Raw genomic sequence first — 24,832 nt, 5'->3', positions numbered from 1 at the left:
ATCAAGCGAGCGATACTGAGTTACAATTAAATTAGTGCCATGACATATGCCTAGCTAGAACACTCATAATATCTTGTTCCATTTTGCAGGCGGCCAAGAGTCTAAACTTTTCATATGATGAACTAGCTGAACTCTTCCAACTGGTGGAGTTAGCATTAACTTGGCAAGAGGAACACAGCAGAGTTGTTACACAAATACAGATGATAGTCCGACAGTGGTGACAATTGAGCATCTCATTTCAGTGATAGAGAAGAAACTCAAATCAGGTATCTTGTAAAAAAAAAAATATTTAATGACACCACTAGAGCACATTGATTTATTAATCAATGTCAAACATATGGTCATTTTGACAGTCATAGAGAGGAAACCCACTACATTTTTGTCCATTAGCAGCAAGGGATCTTTTATATGCACCATCTCACAGACAGGATAGCACATACCACAGCCTTTGATATACCAGTTGTGGTGCACTAGCTGGAATGAGAATGGGGGTGGGGGGTCACCAAAAACTAGACTCAAAATTAATTTTTAACATTGGAGTACAAGATCTGCTTCTCAGATTTTAATCTGGCAGGAAATATTTATTAAAAATTGAGAAGCACTTTTGAGAAATTTATTCAGTTCAGGTCATCGGGCTTAACGTGCACATTCAGAGCAAGCTGTTGTAGTGCACGCCTGTCATGGGCACAGATGTCGACCCATGTCGGCTCCTCCGCAGAGGGCAGGAAATTTAGTGACGAAATTAGACACGTTATGAGACATATAAAAAAAGTTAAGTTTGTGTTGCCAATGATTGATAAATCGATGTGCTCTAGTGGTGTCATTAAAGGTCAACCTTTATGGCACATTATTATTACACAGTATATTAAAAAAAATACATAAATATTTCCGTATTAAAAAACAAAAAACAAAATACCATCCCGATTATTAATAAAGTGACTTTTTGTAAAAGGCTTGAGGAAAAAACCCACTGCTTAGTCGATTTGAGCTGCATCAGACCTGTTACGTAGCAACCGGCATTCTGTTAGTAGGTCAACATGCTCACGGCAAAGAATGATTTTTCGAAAAACAGCTGATTCTTAACGGACACTAGTTTGGACATTTTGGTCTTATCACATTTGTACATCTAGTCTAATAAAATAGGGATCTGAATTTATTGTTTTAGACAGATCGGTATGGTGCAATGCAGGTATGAACACATGCAAATAATAATACGATTTATCTTGTTACCTACACCCGTTACTACAGGTGTTGTTCATCGTTTATTAAGCTTTCAAAGAGGCACAATTGTTTCATAACACTTTCTGGGGTGTCCTAATTACTGGGAAACTGCCATCATTGTTTAACAGGTGACCACTGGCAGACAGTAGGGGTATGATTGCATGCCGATGTAGATCGCGCGCCAGTGTAGACAGTTAATTACTAAACGAACTGTTCTTTTGTTCTTGAATTTGCATCCGAAGTCCGGAATAGAAGGCATACGGTGTCGACAGAGTATTTCTGCTAGTAAATTAACGGTAGCTGAACGGGACTTTAAACGACACACACACACACATATAAAGTTTGTATTTAATTATGATAGATGGTCAAACATGGAATATAACGGCCACCCATGGGACCTGACAAAAGTGGCCGTACCTACAGATTACATTATGTACAGCCAATGGGAAGTCGTCTACTGTTCAGTGAGGATGCCGAGAACCAATCGAATTACACCACCAGTAACTGCGTGTCACAGAAGTTACTGAGTGTCCGTTTGTTTTTCACTTACGATCAGAGAATTACAATGGAACTTTACTTTGACGGAAAATAAACCCAAAGCTACAGCCATGGCCATATAAACACATTTAATTTATAATTTTTAAGATGATTGAAAAAGTAAAGACATAACCAGGGTGAAAAAAATAAACAAAAAAAATGTCTTCACAACGATCATCTTGTGACCGTTATAGCAGGTTCAACCTGTGATTTTGGGTGAAAAAGAGTGACAGCTGGCCGTTATAGACAGGTGACCATTAGGTACAGGTCAAATAAGGAAGGAAATACATTGGGGGAGATTTATTTTGGCCGTTATAGGCAGGTGACCGTTATGTACAGGTGACCGTTAGACCAGGTTCGACTGTATATACAAACCTTGTGTATTTAATTATAAAATACTGGCCCCATATTTGTTATACTTCTAGGCTTGGTACCCTCCACTGGCGTAGGCAAGATTTTATATTGGGATGGGGTGGGGGTACAACCCACACTATATATATATATACATGTGTCTGTATGATTTTATAAAATTTAATAGTTTTAAAAATAAGTTTGATGGGGTGGGGGTGGGGGCGAGTTCCCGTGGGCCTCCTCCCTACACCACTGCAGGGGCGTCGCATAGCCATACCACTTTTAAAAGAGGCACGTTTGTGGGTTATATTTGTTGTATCTGTGAAAATGTCCTTCTCAACTGAATTTAAAAGAAGAGTGGCAACCTCGAGCCGTACCACTATTTTTTACACTGCTGCCCCTGCTCTGGTACCCTCTCCGCCTCCCCAACCCCCTTTTGAGCTCTAGTTTAGCTCCTGCTCGTCGTGGTTTCATGTTTGCTGTATTATGCACAATCGTAGAACGTGCCGGTGGCGATACAGGCTTGGAAAAGATGTTTTTAAAAAATAGGTGTCATATTTATCGACCACCTTAAATAATTGTCGTAATCACCAGGGATGAAGTGGTCACTGCAGATCCTATCCCATCGTGATAGTCCTTTCCATTACACACAGGTTCGGTTTAAGAACCACTTCCACAGGGCTAGCCCTGGGTTGCTATTTTTGTTCGCCAATCTTCAATTTCTTTCACCCATCTAAATATGTATTCGCCAGTAACAGCATTCGAAATAAGGCTTGTCCGCTTGTCCGAGCCAAGTGAGATTTGGCACGGACAAGCAGAATATGGCTTGAGCTTTTCCGTTGGACAAGTGAAAATTTTGGGCTGAAAAACATGTATTTCGCGATTTTGTTTGGTTTCCGTTATCATTTTTAAATGCAGCGAACGGTACTATTGACGCGCATCTTTCCTGCGAAAATCAGGTCAATTTAGATAGCTGTTAGTGTACGACTCAGTATCGTAAACATGGAAAGCTGGTTAGGTGTAACACCGAAACCAAAGCCAACCAAAGACAGTAGCACTAAACGGAAAAGAGATCAACAGTATGATGCCAACAAACGGCAACGGAGATATCTTTCCTCGTGGGAGAATGGACGATCGTGGCTCCGATACCATGTAACCATGTAAACAAAAATAAAATGTTTTGCCTCGCGTGTCGAGAAAACAAACATGGAAAGGCCGAGAAGGGACCTTGAAAATGAAAATATATAAAAATACTTTTTTTGTGTTACATAAATTTAAAACCAATCAAATTAAAGTTTTAAATTTTAAGTTGCAAAAAAAGGTATTTCCATGAAAAATGATCTGTACGATATTAGGTTACTATGGAAATACCTCAACCTTTGATCATTTTCGTAGCACAAAAACAGTATGTGATGCATCATACTGAACAAAGTAAGGTAGCAACATTATATTATATTTTAATAATAGCTTTTAGTTTTGTTATCAACCTTGACCTTAATTACGAAATGCATTTAAATTAAGTGCCAAGAACAATTTCCATTTTTATTATTTTATTTTATTTTCTTGTTTGAAAACAGAAAGTGTAGAATAATCTTTATGATTAATTTAATTTTTAATTATTAATATCTAAAATATCAGATGTTATAAATAGTACAAAAAAAGTTCTGTTTTATAATTGAGTTAAAATTAATTTTATAATTTTTTTTAAATTATGAACTTAGTTGAGATATCTCACCTGCAGTATTCAAAAGGTTCATATTACATTAATTTTGTACTGAATAAAAATGGATAAATTTGAGTTCAGAATGAATGCATGAAACTGTTACAAAAACATATGGCTTAAACAATGAACATGTATATCAATAAATAATAAGTTTTGTAGTTTTAAGGGTTTTTTTTTATTCCGTCCTCTCTGGCTTTGAGAGAATGCTGCTAATAAATCCCAATAAATATAATCTGAAAGTCATTTATATTTTTATTCCTTCCTCCATTCTGCCATATTGAAAAATATTGCCTGTAAACCAACAAATCAAATTTAAATGACCATGGAGGTTAACTGAGATAATAAAGGTAAGTACTGTGGACAAGTGAAAATTCAGGCAGACAAGTGAAAATTACACCAGACTTGTCCTGTGGACAAGTGGAAAATTTTGCTTATTTCTATCACTGAGTAACATATTGGCATTTCAGTCAAAAGATTTTATTTTTAACCTAGTTCTTTATGATAATATAGTATATGCTAAAATGTACTTATTATTCAGTTGACGTCTTGTAATATGTGTAGGGCCGGCTATAGCCCAGTGGTAAAGCACTCGTGTGATGTGTGGTCAATCTAGGATTGATCCCCGTCCATGGGCTCATTGAAGTCAGTGCACCACAAGTGGTATACATGTATATCACAAAAGAGACAATTTTACTTTTTGTATGCATCAGATAATGATAGAAATTGTATCTTTCTCTGTAATTTGAAAGAAACAAGTGAATTTTTATCCGATATATATGTTCCCCAAAAGATTCACCGGACTAAGATATACACTATACATATATTTTTGCACCAAAAGTGTGAAATGTAAGTACTGGTACATAATGTTTACATATTTAATAGCCTAACAACTTTTATCATTCAGTATCTGAGCTTTCGAGATATGCGTGCAAAATACTGGAATAAATGAGGCCCAGAACAGGACCCAGTACCCTTTTGTTTTTGTTACATTTTTTTAAAAATATGATAAGACATCAAAATAATTTTAAAATGACAAAAGTAGTTTATAAATATCCAATTATGGAGACTTTCAACAATTAAGATCTGACTCTTTTTTTTTTGTAACCCTGCCCGCGTTATGTTTTGTAATGATAACAATACTTACCCCTCTGAAGTTATTTAACAATTCTCCCACCCACTTCCTTCTTTTCCTATCACTGGCATTGATTTTACCAACATTATAAATTTAGGTATCAGGTCGTTTTGCCATTATTCCTGTTCATATTTTGGTTATCTTATTTCTTTTCTGCTTTATATAAAGATAAAACTCTATCGTCCCACCCGAGACTGTGCTACCCCCCTCCAGATACCGTTGTAATGCCACAGGCCTGTAGGCATGTATCTTTAATCTCTTTGCTAATTAATAGAAAAATAATATTTTTAAGAAACAAAATGGCCATATACTGGCTGTTTTATTTTATGTTAAAAAAAAAAAATTTAAAAAATTTAAAGTGTGTAACTCTTGATCATACCCTACCCCATGACCTCGTTTTGTAACTAGCTTCCCTAACCTACAGGTATGATTTATAACTGAATTATAATTAGTATGGTGTCCAACTCAAGATTATAGCCAGTCGCCTAAAATAAAGACAAAGGAAACGTCTTCATGTAATTGCTATCAAAACACTGGACTGCGACAGTCTTTCACAAGTGGGGGGAAAAGCTCTTTCAGTTTCACACTGGTTTCGAGTGTTTTGTATTTCTGTGCAAGGGGCGGCGGGATGTATCATGTCGGCGTTAGTATTATATCAGTAGATATAGCACAAATGAATTATAAGTTTGCCATTTAATATGCTTGAAATATAATCTGTAAACGTAGAAAGTTTTAACTAATAATGATTGTATATAAGTGAGAAACAATATGTATTTGTTACCAACGTACCCACTTCGTGGAAATGAACTCGACCATGTGACCTAGATTTACAACATTAACCGGTACGACAAAACATGACTAGTAACAAGTAAAACTTGTCGATAGTAATCAAACATTTAGTATCAACAATGCAACATGTCTTAAACAGTATTTCATTTTATTTAATTGCGTTTACTAGCTTTACGACAAGCAGCTGGCAGTACACTACTGAACAAAACTGGTTGAACTCGTTTGGTTCTAAAAATCGAGTAGGGAAAAAATCTTTCGCAAATTTTTTCGCCAAACCGAAAATTCTTTCGCCATTTAAAAAAAAAAAAATTTGCAATTAGCAAACCTTGTGATTGTCGGTTTGTTAAAGTTCGGAAAAATTGCTGCTTTGATACATCCTAACACTAAACAATGGTTCACCATATTTTACATTTGAAAACTACATGTATCTCCAAAAGAACATTCCATCCATACAATTCAATTCAATAGAATTTTTTTTTCGCATTTTAAAAATACACGTGTTCCACCTTCCCAGTAAAATGTCTGAAAGGCTGTGAATTACGCTATCATGTTATGCCGGTTAGCGCGTTACAGGGTCACGTGGCTTAGGTCTTGGAGTCGACAGGCGTTTTGGCTAGCGATGGAAAAAACGCGACTTTTTATTGCGAATATATTAAAAATGGGTAAATGAGAAACATAATCAAACATTAATAAATGTATTAATGAATGTTCAATTTATCTTTGAAAAAAAAAACCCAAACAACCCCCCCCCCCCCCCCCCCCCAAAACAATTCTCCCTTTTCTTCTGTAAAGAGGAGTTAATTCTCATACCTTATCAATCTTAGATTAGTGCAAGAAAATAAATTCTTTAAACACTGATCTGCAATACCCCAATACTGGTATGTCAAAGGCCATGGTATGTGCTGTTCTGTCTGAAATAGTGAATATAAAATATACCTTGCTACTAATGGAAAAATGTAGCGGATTTCCTCTGAAGACTCGGTGTCAGAATTAACAAATATTTGACATCCAATATATTTATGTAGGTCAGGTCATAGGGTTTTATGTTGACATTCAGAGCAAACTGTTGCAGGGCTCACCATATTTGTGTAGCATCAAGGCGAGTTTTATCCATGCTAGTCAGAATATGACACAGCCCTTGAAAGGGGTGGGACGTACCTCAGTGGTACAGCGCTCATCTGATGCACGATTTATCTAGAATCGATTCCCATCGGTGGACCCATTGGGCTATTTTTCATTCCAGCTGGTACTCCACAACTGGTGTAATAAAGGCTGTGGTATGTACTGTCCTCTTTGTGGGATGGTGCATATAAAAGATCCCTCGAAAAGAGTAGCCCATGAAGTGGCAACAGTGGGTTTCGTCTCTCAGTATCTGTGTGGTCCTTGATCATATGTCCGATGCCATATAATCATAAATAAAATGTGTCAAGTGCGTCGTTAAATAAAACATTTCCTTTCAGCCCTTGAAATGCCAGTTAGTAAATGTCATTTGTCTGACCATTTTAGTGAGCTTACTAGTTTCCTACCTGTCCAACCCATAGGGGACCAGGTCTGGTGCTTATAAAACTTTTAGAGTCTTAGACTCGAAACTAATAGAGTCTGAGATGTGAACGTCATGACAACGCCATACAAATTGTATGTGTGTGACATCATTAGAGATTGAGTCTGGACTCTGGGACCTGTATTGTTTTAGCAGTACTCTCAGTATGCTTGTTAAAATATGTTTTAATACATGATGATGTTTGTCTTTTTAGAGGATATTGACAAAATGTTTAAAGAGGTGACAGCCATTTTGTTCCCAGAAAGTGAATATCATAATCTCCACACAAACAGTGATTTAGGGTCAACGGTCAGTATTACAAAGTGTTTTTATGTTACAGATATTTTTAACTTTGTAAACTTCCATCTGAATACTTTATTTTTTATTTACTTATGCATATAATTTTATTTATATCTTGTTGTCTGGGGTGTTTATTTTTATTTACTAATGCATATAATTTTACCTATGTATATAATTTTATTTATATCTTGTTGTCTGGGGTGTTTATTTTTATTTACTAATGCATATAATTTTACCTATGTATATAATTTTATTTATATCTTGTTGTCTGGGGGTATTTATTTTTATTTACTGATGCATATAATTTTATTTATATCTGGTTGTCTGGGGGAGTTTATTTTTATTTACTAATGCGTATAATTTTATTTATATCTTGTTGTGTGGGGGAGTTTATTTTTATTTACTGATGCGTATAATTTTATTTATATCTAGGGTTCTGCTTTGCCGCCCAACGCCGCCACCTCAGGGACTGTGAAGAGGACCGAAGAGGCACCTGCCCCAACAGAACCGACCACACCCACGACGGAACCAGACGACTTAGACACAGCCCCACCGGCTCCACCGGCCCCACCGGCCCCACCGGCCAACTCGTCTACATGTCCAGCCCGGAAGGCAGCTGTTCACAATCAGAAGGCAACCGCCCCCCCCGGGCGGCCAACCAGTCAAACCAAGCCGACCGTCTTCACAACCGCTGAAACCAGACATGCAGCAAGATGAAGACCGGTCACTGCAGGCCGGCCGACAACGCCAGCGCTTTGTTGGTTTACCAGGTATTGGACTGGAGGATATAAATAAAATATTGTCATTATATATTCACAATTGCAGGTGGTGTTGTAAAAAATGGCGTGCATAATATACCAAATATGAACATGCATCATCCATATTAACCTTGAAGAAAGATATGATTTAAAACTTACAAATAATTCTCGAGTTGCTCTTTTACTGAATATCTTGTTACAAAACGATATATTTTGTCTTTGCTGTTATCCATTTGTCTGTCCTGTTACCAGAGATATAATATTGCAAAATTGATTACTAGTATAAGCAAGTATAAAAAATATTGCATAGTTTGAGAAGATAAGTTTGATATTTATAATATACTTGTGGAAACTTAATAGTAAATAGTTAGTTTAAGTAATAGAGGTATTTATCAATATCAATTTAAGTCATTATGGTATTATTTGCACCATTTCATAGACTAATACTGCAGGAATGAAAAATATAATTATATCAAACAGTTCTTAATACTTTCCAAGTGTCTTTATGCAGTATTAAAATGATAATTTGAAAACTTTGAATAATTTTTATATGAAGAAAAATCTAGTTATGTGAAGGTAACAGCACAGACACATGGTGCGCATATGCAGTTGTTTAATTTAGTGCAGAAATGTTAATTACGGTCATTAAGCTCTCAAAGTTTTTGATAAACGTTGACCTTTAAACAAAACAAACTTTTAACTTTTATCAGTTTTTTAATACTATCTTAGGTATTGAAATATTACGATTCAGACTCAGTGTGCAACTTGGAACTTTTCCAAATAAATGAGAAACATAACCAAACATTAATAAATGTATTAATGAATGTTCACTTCATCTTTGAAAAAACCCCCACAAAAAACCCCAACCCAAAACAATTCTCCCTTTTCTTCTGTAAAGAGGAGTTAATTCTCATACCTTATCAATCTTAGATTAGTGCAAGAAAATAAATTCTGTAAACACTGATCTGCGATACCCCAATACTGGTACCAATATATTTATGTAGGTCAGGTCATAGGGTTTTATGTTCACATTCAGAGCAAACTGTTGTAGGACACACCATATTTGTGTAGCATCAAGGCCAGTTTTATCCATGCTAGTCAGAATATGACACAGCCCTTGAAAGGGGCGGAACATAGCTCAGTGGTACAGTGCTCGCCTTGTGCACGATTGATTCCTGTTGGTGGGCCCAATGTAGGCTATTTCTCATTTCAGCCAGTGCTCCACAACTGGTGTAATAAAGGCTGTGGTATGTACTAGTACGCTTTCCAGACGGTTCATCCTCTGGACGTTTCGTCCACCGTACAATTCGTCCACCCACCTCGGACAATTCGTCCACTCGATTACAACATTTAGACCAATAAATCTAAAACGATATTTCTTAGCCATTGAAATTGTTAGTTATTTTCGTTTTGTGGTAAACTACTATAGCATATGAAACAAACTAAATTTTAGTGGCACTATCAACTTGTTATTGTCTGTCTGTGTCCATTATAGTACTTAGTTGATATGTTGTACTTAGTTGATATGTTGTTATTCAAACTGCTCTTCAATTACACCTATAAAGTATAATTCTGACATACTATTTAGAAAACAAAGATAGTAACTAAACTATGATTTCGTCATTTATGTCAAAAATGCCATAACATGATGTCATACGAAGAAACCAACCAATAAACAACGATATTATCTCCATTCCGCTGCCAAGTTCTAAATTAACTATAAAAATTATAGTGGACGAATTGTCCAAGAACAATTTTTGGTTGTGGACGAATCGTCTCGAGTTCAACAGTGGACAAAACGTACAGAGGCCGACTCATCTGCATCCCGGTATGTACTATCCTGTTTGTGGGATGGTGCATATAAAAGATCCCTGGATGCTAATCGAAAAGAGTAGCCCATGAAGTGGCAACAATGGGTTTCGTCTCTCGGTATCTGTGTGGTTCTTAACCATATAACCGTAAATAAAATGTGTTGAGTACGTCGTTAAATAAAACATTTCCTTTCCTTTCAGCCCTTGAAATGCCAGTTAGTAAATGTCATTAGTTTGACCATTTTAGTGAGCTTACTAGTTCCCTACCAGTCCAACCCATAGGGGCCCCAGTATTGTTTTAGCAGTACTCTCGGAATGCTTGTTAAAATATTTTTTAATACATGATGATGTTTGTCTTTTTAGAGAATAGGCCTATTGATGAATTGAGTAAAAAGCCGACAGCCATTTTCTTCCCGGTAAGTGAATATCATGATCTCCACACAGACACTGATTTAGAGTCAACGGTCAGTATTACAAAGTGTTTTTTTTATGTTAAACTTTGTAAACTTCATCTGAATACTTTCGTTTATCTATTTTTGTGAGTATATTTTTGTATATTGTTTTTTTGTATATTATTTTATACAGAGTGCTCTGAAGGTTGTATTTTACTTTATTGCAGCTGTAACTAAGGATTATTTTGTGATATAATTAAGGTTCATCTGGTTTGAACAAAACAAAAGTGCAAACCGTGTGAATTGGCAAAGCTGTACACACAAAATGTTACTCCTTTTTTTCTCACTATGATGAGCCAAATAAGATCTTTATAATTAAATTTCAAACATACAGATTAATAATAATATAAACATGTTCTTATTTCTTTTTTTAAGTAATTCTTTAAATATAATGGTCAGTAATACAAAATAGATTTCCAAAATGACTTAATTTTTAAGCGTAGATCACATTATACAGCATGACTCAACTGGACGGTTGCGTCACAATGTGAGTCATGACTTGTTCACACAATACGATGACTGTCATCTGCAACCTGAACACGTTAAGTTGGGTCAAATGCCATCGGGCCGACTAAAAATCAGTCACTGGTGACAGGTTTTTCTATAAACACTGCACGACGCAACTCTACTCAACAGTCGAGTTGCGTCGCATCGTATAATGTGATCTAGGCCTTACATGCATGCAGAATGGAACAAAGTCGTGTTGCTAGGGCTAGACCCATAGGAATTGTAATGATTGTAATGAAAATATAATTATTTTAATTTTTAATGAAATTGATGTTCTGGTGGTGTGTATTTCTATTTGTGGAATCTATATTTATGCTGCAACCACTGTTTCTATTGGCCATTTATGATCAGTTCAGGAGGTGTGTACTTTTATTTACTGATACATGTATGTATAAGTTTGTTTATATCTTGTTTCTTTTTATTTACTAATGTGTATAATTTTATTTATATCTTGTGTTCTAAAATGGTCATTTGCGACAGTAAAACCACCAATATACGTCCGCAAATAGGAAAACACAGTAGGGTTATGCCTATTCTAATTTCAACTATTTTATTAGTTTTTCTGAAATAAATTATAACAGACTTTCCTAAGATAGTGTCATTACAGTGACGTCACTCAGGAATGTAGACCGATTTACATCTCAACAAACGATTTCTATGCTCAACAAATAATTACGCCGTTTTGTAATTTTGTAATAATTTATTTCAAATTTCTTCTCAACATGATGTACAGTGAATTGTTTTCTCGAGTAGCTATTAACTGATAACAAAAATAATAACAGTAAAATGGAGCAATTGTTTGAAATAATAAACGACCTTTACGTTAACAAAGCATTGGTTTTTAAACTACGCTGACCGTGTTAAGATTTACTGTTGGAAATTTGTGAAATAATTGTACACGTGGATTGTTCAATTGTGGATTTCAAATTGTTTTTGGTAAGGGACTTTTATTGTTTGTACATCTGAATCATTTAAAAAAGAAAAACATTTTCGTTTCCCGAGGCAAATTGTGCAGGTTGTGAGTTTGTTTTCGCGGGGTTTGGAGGAATCAGTGCTGACGTTTCGTCAACATTAATGCCGTGAATAATTGAGGAATATTTTCTTTTTGGGCTTCCTGAGGAGTCTGCATTATAACTCCCAACACTCGCTTCACTGCGATGCCTCGAAATGTTCATGATTTTCAGAGTTTCTACCCCAGCATGTGTCAAACGGGTTATAGTTACGTCGGACATTGTTGTTGATAAACAAACCTGCGCGTATGAATATAGGTGACGTAGGTAACACCTAAACATTTGCGACCGGTATATCGGTGGTTTTACCACCTGAAATTTTATTTAGCGATCCAATCAGATTGGTTCTTACAAATATGTTGAATTAGAATTTTTATTTATATCTGGTTGTCTGGGGGTGTTTATTTTTATTTACTGATGCGTATAATTTTATTTATATCTTGTTGTCTGGGAGAGTTTATTTTTTATTTACTTATGCATATAATTTTATTTATATCTGGTTGTCTGGTGGAGTTTATTTTTATTTACTGATGCGTATAATTTTATTTACATCTTGTTGTCTGGGGGAGTTTATTTTTATTTACTGATGCGTATTATTTTATTTGTATCTAGGGTTCTGCTTTGCCGCCCAACGCCACCACCCCAGGGACTGTGAAGAGGATCAAAGAGGCACCGGCCCCACCGGCGACACCCGTCAAGCCGCCGGCCCGGAAGGCAACCGCCCTCCCCCCGGGCGGCCAACCAGTGAAGCCAAGCCAACCGTCTTCACAACCGCCGAAACCAGACATGAAGCAAGCTGAAGTAGGGTCACTGCAGGCCGGCCGACCAGACCAGCGCTTTGTTGGTTTACCAGGTATTGGACTGGAGGATATAAATCAAATATTGTCATTATATATTCACAATTGCAGGTGGTGGTGTAAAAAATGGCATGCATAATATACCAAATATGAACATGCATCATCCATATTAACCTTGAAGGAAGATATGATTTAAAACTTACAAATAATTCTTGAGTTGCTCGTTTACTGAATATCTTGTTACAAAACAATATATTTTGTCTTTGCTGTTATCCATCTGTCTGTCCTGTTACCAAAGATATAATATTGCAAAAGTGATGACTAGTATAAGCAAGTATAAAAAATATTGCATAGTTTGAGAAGATACGTTTGATATTTATAATATACTTGTGGAAAATTAATAGTAAATAGTTAGTTTAAGTAATAGAGGTATTTATCAATATCAATTTAAGTCATTGTGGTATTATTTGCACCATTTCATAGACTAATACTGCAGGAATGAAAAATATAATTATATCAAACAGTTCTTAATACTTTCCAAGTGTCTTTATGCAGTATTAAAATGATAATTTGAAAACTTTGAATAATTTTTATATGAAGAAAAATCTAGTTATGTGAAGGTAACAGCACAGACACTTAGTGTGCATGTGCAGTTGTTTAATTTAATGCAGAAATGTTAATTAAGGTCATTAAGCTCTCAAAGTTGAGATTTATATTCAGTATTAATTGCTTATTTGATTTGATAAATAAAAATGTTTCCAAATTGAATTCCAATTTTGTGTTTTTCCTTGAAGCAAAATGTTACTTTTTTCAGAGAGTGACCCATATGCAGATGAGATTGAATGAGCCTATATGGAGAAGATGATTTTGAGATCTTGGATGATATTGATTAGTACAAGCCAGAGAACACTGGCACTACTTATTACAATGACAACGATAACGCTATGTGACTGTCTGTAGATCACCTGAAGAGTTTGAGCTCTAATGACATTTGTATAAAGACAATTGTAGAAGACGATTATCCCGGCTGGGATTTTGACATAGCACGTAGAAAGTTTATTGATGCTTATGCTTACTTTGATGATGCTTCTTTGATTGATATTATGTCTTGTTGTAATTTTACTTACTTCACCGGTGAAGATTTTAAATGTCTTGCAAGATTCTATTTGGTTTTTTATGTGTTTTGAGTTTGGTGTGGCAGTTTAGCATGCTATATTGTCAGAAGTAGCTCTGACAGAATCTTACTTTTTTTGCATGTGACACAGAACAGAACATTGCTCAATACTTCAAATCGTTCCAGCCATGATTCGAAGGAATCTTTGTCCTCATATACTGTACATCTCTCTCTATATGTCCTCCTCAAATGTTTCAGCTGATTCTAGGTGGTTCGTTCCAACCATGATTTGAAGGAATCTTTGTCCCCATATACTGTACATCTCTCTATATATGTCCTCAAATGTTTCAGCTGATTCTAGGTGGTTCGTTCCAGCCATGATTTGAAGGAATCTTGATCCCCATATACTGTACATCTCTCTATATATGTCCTCAAATGTTTCAGCTGATTCTAGGTGCTTCGTTCCAGCCATGATTTGAAGGAATCTTGATCCCCATATACTGTACATCTCTCTCTATATGTCCGCAAATGTTTCAGCTGATTCTAGGTGGTTCGTTCCAGCCATGATTTGAAGGAATCTTGATCCCCATATACTGTACATCTCTCTCTATATGTCCGCAAATGTTTCAGCTGATTCTAGGTGGTTTGTTCCAGCCATGATTTGAAGGAATCTTGATCCCCATATACTGTACATCTCTCTCTCTATATATATCCTCCTCAAATGTTTCAGCTGATTATAGGTGGTACTTAGGACACGCACACACAAAAAAAGATAATGGCTTGTTGCAAATGGTAAAATTGTATTCTGTCAGGTCTTCTAGAATGTTTTATAAAATCCACTAGCCATGGTGTCAGTTATTTATAAAATGTTCTAGCCACAATTAAACATTCACTAGCCCTACTGTACTTTACGTTAATACAATTTTACTAATAATAGTAAAAATCAAAATATGTCACCTAAAGAGAGAGAGATAGAGATAGCTTAAAAACACTAACATTAGGGGTGGGGACAGGATACTCATAGTTACAAAATAGACAACTGCAATATTTGACTAAAAACAATTCACTAGCCGTCGGGCATGGCAATAGTAGTTATTTATTAGCCCAATATTGAATATCACTAGCCATGGGAGTGGGGCTACCGTAATCTAGAAGGCGTGTCTGTATGAGGAAAATTGTCGTGCTCTTCATGTCTACCGGTTCAGCCGGTGGAGACTAGATTTAATTTCCATTCTTCTTTCTGTCCGTCTGCCTTTATGTCCATTTGTCTGTCCCACATATAGTTTTCCCGGTGTTTTTCACAATGCCTCAAGATATTTAGCTGACATTTTGCATATAGCTTTAACGTGTACCGTTACAGATCAAGTTTAACTTTCATGACGATTTATCCAGTTATGTCCCTTGAACTTAGGAGATATAAAAATATGTTTTCCGGACTCTCTTTTTTTCTTTTCTTTTTTAAATAATGCATCATTATATTAGGTGACATTTTGTGTATAGTTTTATCATGTACTGTTATAGATTAAGTTTGACTTTCATGGCGATTGGGTGGGATGTAGCCCAGTGGTAAAGCGCTCGCCCGATGCACGGTCAGTCTAGGATCGATCCCCGTTGGTAGGCCCATTAGGCTATTTCTCGTTCCAGCCAGTGCACCACGACTGGTATATCAAAGGCCATGGTATCTGCTATCCTGTCTGTGAGATGGTGCATATAAAAGATCCCTTGCTGCTAATCGATAAAGAGTAGCCCATGAAGTGGCGACAGCGGGTTACCTCTTTCAATATCTGTGTGGATCCTTAACCATATGTCTGACGCCATATAGCTGTAAATAACAGGTGTTGAGTGCATCATAAATAAAACATTTCCTTCCGTCCTGGCGATTTACCCATTTTTCACAGGGTTATGGCCCTTGAACTTAGGAAATATAAAAATGTGTTGTGCCTGGTAAGGGGACATGTATTGCTTTAGCAGTATTCTTAGTATGCTTGTTTATTATTGCTTCATAGTTATGTTTAGTGAGGTTGGGTTGGGGGTTTTTGTATTTTTTATTTTGCTTTTTATTGATGCATGTTTATAATGTATTAGTGCTTTAAAGTTTGTTTGTTTTTTTGTGTGTGTAATTATGTTGCTTTTAACTGGTTCAATATTTATAATGGTGCAGCTGAAGCATGTTCAAAGCCGGCTTAAGGATCTGCGGGGCCTGTAGCACAAATAACAGCAGGGCCTCATTCCCAGGATACATATTCTGCAACCCCTTCGGGGAGAGGGGTAATAATGACCTGGGGAAAACAAATGTACACATCACCGCGGGGTGACCAGTCGTAACGTCCCCGCGTCATAACGTAAATTTCTTTATCTTTTAACTTTGTGTGTACATATTTAAAAAAAAAAAAAATTGTCTTTTAACTTTGTATGTGCTAAATGTCTTTGTCTTTTAACTTTGTATGTTTGGATCACATATAAGAACATGTTGAACTCGTGTGCTTTAATATTGCATTTTATCTTTGCATGCGCTAGATTTCATGGTCTTTTAAGTTTGTATGTGCTAGATTTCATGGTCTTTTAAGTTTGTATGTGCTAGATTTCATGGTCTTTTAAGTTTGTATGTACTAGATTTCATGGTCTTTTAAGTTTGTATGTACATATTTATAAAATTTAGTTGAATAAATCAGTGACGTAGAATTGAATCTTATTGTTTTCTGTATCTCCGATCCAAGCACCATCAAAACAATGGTTAAAAAAAATAACTGACATAAGCACACAAATTACAACTGTTTTAATGCAGTTTTTACAGAACTATTTTGAGGGATTGGTTCTTGACGTTCCCTGTAAAAGAAAGAAATAACAATCAAATTAATATATCAGTCGACGGCTGTTTACGAGATGCCAGGGCATTCCGCATTTTATATGCAACCATTTTGATTAGAAATGGCATAATGGCGAAAGAGTTGTCGGTGTTGGGCAATGGAAAAAAAAATGGAAGAAAAATACGTATAGGCCTAATGGCATTCAGGGATTGAATAGGGTTGAAATGACATTGAATTTGATTCCACTTATTGTATGCGTTCTGTAGTCGGTGTTAAGTGTGACCGGGGACGTTTTGGTAGGAACCGGGGACGATATTAGCTCGGCCATTTACCTTTCGACCGACCGTTCAAAATTGCGCCAAATTTCCTCAATTAAAATTGCGCACCCTTTTCTCTTTGGCATTTAACTGCTCCATTCAAATTCCATAGCACCACCACCACCCCCACCCGCCTGCTACCGATTTGATCGGTCTGCTGGTGCTCCCTTGCACCTGCCAGTGCAGGCGGTCCCTCCTCTCCCCTCCCCCCACCTTCCCTGTCATGGACGGAGGAGCCGGTCAAGGCCGGCTCTTGTGCCCACGACAGGCGTGCGCTACAACAGCTTGTTCTGAATGTGCACGTAAAACCCTATGACATGACATGACATGATATGACTGGTAACCCACCGCGGGGCCCCCTGAACCACGGGTCCATAGCACGTGCTACATCAATCGGAACTCCTCGTACATTTCTACGAAATATAAACTCGGACACAATGCGTCACCATTTTGGACGGAACTTTTTTCAGTCACATGATCAAAACATGGCCATGGAATATAATTGCTCATTCAGTGAATAGACAACTACATACAACAACAAATGCATCGAAGAGAATACGCGAGAATGATATAATACAAAAGATAACAGACACATTAGGCTTTAAACCTACTGACAGTTACAGAATATGTGACAGATGTGTAAATAAAATTATTAAATTCCAAAATTTTAAAACACAGGTTTTTGAAAATCTACAGAATGCAGGTAATCGTATAAGCACAGGGACGCCACCCATCACTGGCCCGACGCCGAAACGAAGGAAAACTGTTGTTGACAAACTTATTGAGTCTGTTGAGAAGTTAAAAGTACATACAGATCGCCCACATGCCAAAGCTTCATCACGAAGAAAACTAGTTTTTAATGATCACATATATCAAAAGAAAGATAATTTTATAAACAAATAAATATTCTTGTTGTTATTTTGGACATTTCTTACCGATCGTTTTATACAATAATGGTCCAGTTACAGAGTAAAATGCGTGTCAAATTTATAAATTTATTAAAATTTCTTCAATTTAACTATAATTAAATATGTTGAAGTAACCTTTTTCAGAAGTTTCTAAAACAGATTAAAAATACAAATCCATCACGAAACAATTTTTTAGTCGTCATATCTTTATCTTTACTCATGAACCACGGTTAAATCTTTGATCGAACTACATTATGTTACGAACTTCGTCCTAACCGCGTCACCAAATACATGAAAATTTGGTGTATTCCTACAACTTGTGTCCGAGCCTACATCTAGCGTAGCGGAATGTGACGAGGTGTTCCGATTGGTGCTACTTGTCAGGGGCGTAGGCTGAAGCAAATGGTCCGCTTTTCAGTACAAAAACATACAGGTTTATAAATATGGAGTTTCGGGTGGTGCAAAAACAAAATAGAAAAAGGTCCACTTGGTTCATATTCGACCCCCCCCCCCCCCCCCCCCACACACACACACACACACAGGTTCAGATCACGCTACGCCCCTGCATGTGCTACTAGGATAAACTGGCTCAGGGCATGTTCAATAGAACAAGCAATTACAGTCACTAGCTAGACTGGTTTTCGCGCTTTACTTTAAATGGAGTTGATATAATAGCAGATGGTGGTACCAGTCAAATTGTTCGGGCTCATTAACAAACCAGTTTTTCTAGTTTGTATAAGAAGCTTTTTTTTCTGTTATTTTAACCCTTTCCTGGTAAATTTTTAACTGCTCTTCATATTTACAAATACCAAATTTGTATAACGTGATTGTTATTGATGTAATATTGTTTTTGTGTGAATTGTCTAGTCAATTCACCTACCCATTAAACCCTTAAGAAGTACTCTGGGTTGGAGCCGGTACCGGGCTGCGAACCCTGTACTTACCAGCCTTATGTCCAATGGCTTAACCACACCACCGAGGCCGGTGGAATGCGAATAATCAGTCACAGTAAAACATTTTTTATTTTTTTAGTAAAAAAAAAAAGAAGCACCATCATGATTATGCAATTTTTGGCATTTCACCTTTTCATAGATTCGAAAAGTAGTATCCTCTTCTCTCTTACTAACCACTAACCAACTAACAACTAACCCACTGTCCTGGAAAGACAGCCCAGATAGCTGAGGTGTGTAACCAGGACAGCGTGCTTGAACCTTAATTGGATATAAGCATGAAAATAAGTTGAAATGAAATTAATGTATTGGAAAAACAGAAGGGAAAGGGTTAATTGTGATTATTGATGCTGTTTTTGTGTGAATTGCCTGGTCAATTTTTAACAGTAACTGTTTGTTATAAAATACACGAATATTTTGTAATAAAATAATGTGCCTTACTAAAATATTTGTTTTGTAATTTTTATATTCTTGCACATATTATTAAATAAAGAGGCAAGGAACATTTTGATTATGAATACATCGTCTTTGTTTATTGTACGCTGATGATACTGCTTTGCTCAAAACTCCGGCCAATTTATAGCACATGTTAAAGGGACATTCCTGAGTTTGCTGCAATTTTTAAGGTGTTATCTACTAATCAAATATTTCTACGATTAAACTTACATATTAAATATATTATCTTGTTTAGAATATTAGTGGCCTTATATTGAACGTCTTTCTGATCGTTCTAATATTTGTACTAGGTTAATTAAGACGACCAGAAACGCATTGAATATATAGACAATGATATTCTAAACAAGAAAATATATTTACAGAGACATTCCTGAGTTGGCTGCATTGTAAGATGTCCCTTTAAATGTATTCTATCAATATTGTAATATTTGGAAACTTAAAATAAATCTACAAAAACAAAAGTATTAATTTTTAATGGAAATTCTAAAAATTATAACTATACTTTTAACATTGAAAGAACTACTCTTGAAAATGTCAAAGAATACTAAATAACTTTTAAAATACCAAGATTAGACTTAAAGGCGCACAAACCCCTAAGTTTGTGTTGAGGATATTGCATTTATTTTCTTGCCAGTTTTTAGGTAACCTTACAAAACAAGAATTCAGTAAATTTATAACAGGATTTTGCCAAGAATAACAAAATCGCCAACACGCATACATTGACATGACATTACTAAAATAAACGAATGTTTGCGGAATATTTCTGCATTATTCGTAAAACACGTTTTAGTAACTGGCACACAAATAATAATAATAATAATAATAATAATAATAATAATAGTTAATAAAGTGAAACATTCATTTAGTAGTTTGTTATCGTGACGTATATGATGAAAGACAAAAAGTATTCTCTAGGTGGTGGTGGGGTTTGTTTTCAGATTGACGAGGATGTAGCACGGCTAATGGATGATGAACAACTAACACATTATCTATCAAAACCGGGGGATATTATAGCATTGACACATTTTTTAAAAACCATCCATCCATAACCTAACTCATATCAGGAAGCACAGTTTGATGGAACAACTGAAGTCCTGGGGCCTATTTCACTAAACACCGTATGTTTACGTCTGCTACAAGCAGTTATACTGGTCGTGCGTTTACACGTGTTTGGCATCTATTTCACGCAGAAAATTACATCATTACGGAAGCAGAGGTATTTTAAAGACAAAAGAAAATGAAATATGTGTTCTTCTAACTATATTTGTCGAACTATAATAGTAATAAGAATTGTGGTTTAGGCGCAGATTTACGTTTACGTGCAAAACTAGGCTTACGATGTTTTGTGAAATTGGGCTCTGACTGGTAATCACAATCGTAACCCAGATGCACCGCAATCCAGTGTAAAGTGGGCTCGCAATAACGCTACGAAAAGCACCCATGCCACTGAGCTGGGCTGGATGCATTGCAACGAAAAGAGACACCAGTATGCCCAAGTTAGAACCAGAAAAGGAGGTGGGACGCGCTTCATATCATTGAATAAAAAATCCACCAAAACTGACATTATAATAGAAGCAAAGAATGAATGAATGAGTGAATGCTTAACGACACCCCAGCACACAAAAATACATAGGTTATTGGGTGTCAAACTATGGCAAAGGCAAATCTAAAGTGATGATCAACATCAATATAAAAATTCAATAGTCAAATAAAAACAGTGTAAAGAACTGTGCGAAAAATACAAATATCACAGATATAAAAAGAATAAAAGTCGGTGTCACGTAAAAATTGTAAAACAAATTCTGGATGGAATGGAAATGATTCCATCACATTACGTTGGCCAAATATATCTTTTCGAGTTTCTTCAAGATGCTTACACGCCAACCAAAATGTGGCGCACCGTCAGAGTACACTGACAACTACTTGCTCACATTGAGGTGGAGGATCTTTCTGTAAGATAAATGAATGGGTCAAATATATATGTAACGGGGACTAAATATTTGGCCGTTTGTATATAAATAACATATTTGATCTATTACTATTAATATTTATTTTAGGATTCAATTTATTTTATTATAGGATATTCTCAATCTGCATTGAGAATATCGTATTGGTGCATTAGACAAAGCCTTTTATGGTTGTTTCTCGCCATACTGGCTAGGGACGAGCCATTGGTGATTCTGTCCAATGGTTATGTGTATTGGTGTCACGTGGTCGTGAGTCAGGTCCGTGCAGCGCTGAGTGTGGACAATGACACAACACGTTACATACTTACGACTTGCACCTTTTCCTTTTCCTGAGCCTTTCGTTATCTTCAGACTTCCTTTTGGCACTTACAGGTTTGACTAATATGCATGTATTAATTGTTATGTTTATCTCATTATTTTAGATATATGTAAATGTAATACATAATGTGGAAAAGTGTTTAAACGTCCATAATTAATGCTAGGTAAATACGTTTTAAATATTGAATTCACTAAAACACAATAAACGAATAAATATATATATGGACGAGTTAACTTTATAAACAGTAATAAAGTAAAGGTGTTGGATATATACTATTAAACATATAAATATACATAGAGGCGCAAGTTAATTGTATAAACAGAATTAGTGATTAGTGTTGGATGAGATGTCTAATTGCTGTAGTTTTATTATCCATTTGAGTGGTAGCTTATATTTTACCCATTTATTCACAGGATGAAGCCCACGTACATGTAATAGTGTTATCATCCTATACGGTTCATCGCCCACAGCGAAGGTGTGTAGTAGTAGTAGTATTGTCTATTTCTTTATTACATGCAATTCTTGCAGCGAAGGTGTTTCACGTGCGTCTTGACCAACGCACGTGACTTGTTTCACCTGTGCTGTAACCGAATATTTTATGTATATATATATTATTGTTTTTTTAAATCGATTGTTCCAGTTTGTATTCTGTAATGGTCTTTATTTTAATGTTTGTCATACAAACCCGAATGTTATTGTTTTATATTGACAGCATTTGAAATGGGGAAGTTGTTTATTTTGTAATCAGTAACGTTGGCAATAATGTTGCCAAGTCTTTACTGCTTTGTGGTATTTTTTTGTTTGTATAACCGCATTTAATTATCTTAAATGCATGTACTTATTTTTGATGATTGTTTTTGGCACTAACGTCGCCGAAACGTATATGTATATTTTTGAAGGAAAGTATTATGCCAGTAACTTGGCATAATTGTGTGATAATGGTTTAAATGAGTATATATATTGCTATGTAATGACATTTGTAATTTATTTTTATGATTAAGTCGAGGTTGTTAATTATTGTTATTATCAGTGTATTTATCGTTTGTAATTATTTTTACAGAACCACGCGTATGGTGTGATCGAGAGAATAAACCCTCGAACCCTTCCGAGCCTTGTTGTGTTTCTTTTGGGGGAATACTTTCCAGTAGGCTACATATATGACCGATGCGAGAACGACACAATACTATTTCACCATTCCTGCACTGTTTATAGGAAGACTGCCACTCTCCCAAGACTGGCTTGATAGCATGAAGCTTGTTCACAACCGCACCCTCCCAATCATGTTGCCACGTCGAAAAGATAAATTGGTTGATACAATATTTAAAATCAGTATAAGGCACACCAATCCTGTTACGAGGCAAAACCAAAGCAGACGGCAGCAGAATCTGCCTTTTCATTACCCTTGATGCCAACATGGCTGGGCAAGAAGCAAAGACACTACTCTTTTCTGGAGATGAATCGAGCCTTGGGTCACTGAAAAAAACAACCCTGCGCGTGCTGTAACCTCATCGTGGTGCAGGGGTGTAACATTGTCTTTGAGAATGGCCAATACAGCACAAATTGAAATTTTGAGTAAAAGTCAGTATTTATCTGTGATAATATTTGTATTTTTGTACAGTTCTTTACTCTGTTTTTATTTAAATCTTCAATTTTTATATTGATGTTGATCATCACCTTATTTGTTTGCATTACCATAGTTTGACACCCAATAGCCGATGTATTTTTCGTGCTGGGGTGTCGTTAAACATTCATTTATTCATTCATTAGATATGGAAATTGAATTAACAGATTTCAAGTGCCTTCCTATGGATTTGATTACAACGCTCGGGGAAATTATAGATGTTGCCAAGATGCGAAAGGTGCGCGTCTATCCGAGAACGAAGAACACGCAGTCCAACGTTGTTGATTCCACAACAGATCTATTAGAACTGGACTCGACAGAAGAGATGGACGATGGATGGTAATCAGACCTCAGTGATGAGTTAGAAATAAAACATACTAGTATCCAGGAGAAAGATATATCCACTGTCAGCGATATTCCCACTATGGAGCACACATAACACAGCCCCGGGGCATCAACTCCTACTGATGGTCACAAAACGGTTACATGGGCAGACTCACTCGGTGGAAATTTAATTTGCGGGATGGACATCGCCAGCATTTAGAGATCCAATGCCAATTGCTATACCTGTTCAAAGGGTATATGTTTTCCACGATCTAAAAATGTGGTTTCGAAATAAGCGGATATTGATATGAAGCGGGATAGTGTACTGTATGTACATAGAACATACACTCATGCATGTGTGTACACATTTTGTACACATTATTTATAATGTATGTACATGGTGTATAATATAATGTATGCACATGGTGTATAATACATTGTATGTACATGGTATATACTATATGTACGTGGTGTATACTATATGTACATTGGTTATACAGTATGCATTTAGTGTTTCTGGTCGTCTTAATATTTTTTAGAAGACGAAACTGGATATTTCTTCAAATAATTTCGTACGTACGAAAAAACAATATTTTATAAAATAAAATGAAATTTAACCTAGCATAAATATTAGAACAATCAGAAACACGTTTAATATATAGCAACAAATATTTTATGCAGAACAATATATTTAATATGTAATTACAATCGTTAAAAAGTCTCTATTAGTCGATAGCATCTTTAAAATTGCAGCAAACTCAGGAATGTCCCTTTAAGTATATTATACATGCAATGGGTATACAATAAATATATCGAGTATACATTTAGTTTATTGAACATACATTAATAATATTGATTCCGTACATTTAATGCATTGAGAATCCACAAAATGAATGGAGTATACTTAATGAACTAAGCATATACTCAAAATTACTTAGTGTATACTTAGTGTATACTTAATGTATATTAAGTGAACTTGGTGTCCTTGGAGTATATATATCGTTGATATCAATGAAGGTAACAGACAACCCAGTGTGATGCGTGTTTAATGTATTTCAGTATATCTAGGATAGCAACAAACAAACCACGGTGATGCCATGGGCGTACATAGGATTTTGAAA

The 24,832-nt window shown here is 35.8% G+C and overlaps 1 protein-coding gene and 1 long non-coding RNA gene across 5 annotated transcripts in view; both read left to right on the top strand.

Moving 5' to 3' along the window:
* LOC121376970 (proline-rich receptor-like protein kinase PERK2) overlaps nucleotides 1-15,515 on the top strand; it is a 29,491-nt gene extending 13,976 nt beyond the window's left edge. For 2 of the 4 annotated variants that reach the window (XM_041504782.1, XM_041504783.1), the window contains 6 exons: nucleotides 90-266; nucleotides 7,508-7,602; nucleotides 8,026-8,363; nucleotides 10,526-10,578; nucleotides 12,744-12,984; nucleotides 13,743-15,515. In XM_041504782.1, the coding sequence (XP_041360716.1) occupies nucleotides 8,297-8,363; nucleotides 10,526-10,578; nucleotides 12,744-12,984; nucleotides 13,743-13,774 (393 nt within the window). In that variant the 5' untranslated portion in view covers nucleotides 90-266; nucleotides 7,508-7,602; nucleotides 8,026-8,296 and the 3' untranslated portion in view covers nucleotides 13,775-15,515. Of the gene's footprint in view, nucleotides 1-89; nucleotides 267-7,507; nucleotides 7,603-8,025; nucleotides 8,364-10,525; nucleotides 10,579-10,604; nucleotides 11,507-12,743; nucleotides 12,985-13,742 lie in introns of those variants that run through there. The other 2 variants (XR_005958564.1, XM_041504784.1) reach the window with 2 other exon arrangements.
* A 6,249-nt stretch (nucleotides 15,516-21,764) lies between these two features.
* Nucleotides 21,765-22,870, top strand: LOC121377692. The gene is made up of 3 exons (XR_005958645.1): nucleotides 21,765-21,819; nucleotides 22,180-22,241; nucleotides 22,827-22,870. It is a non-coding gene; the product is annotated as an uncharacterized LOC121377692 (long non-coding RNA).
* The last annotated feature ends 1,962 nt before the right edge of the window (nucleotides 22,871-24,832 follow it).

This window comes from Gigantopelta aegis, chromosome 7 (genome assembly GCF_016097555.1).
Source record: "Gigantopelta aegis isolate Gae_Host chromosome 7, Gae_host_genome, whole genome shotgun sequence".
NCBI classification, from domain to species: Eukaryota; Metazoa; Mollusca; class Gastropoda; order Neomphalida; family Peltospiridae; genus Gigantopelta; species Gigantopelta aegis.
The sequence above is the reverse complement of the archived record's forward strand: the minus strand, read 5'-3'. Positions and strand labels throughout refer to the sequence as shown.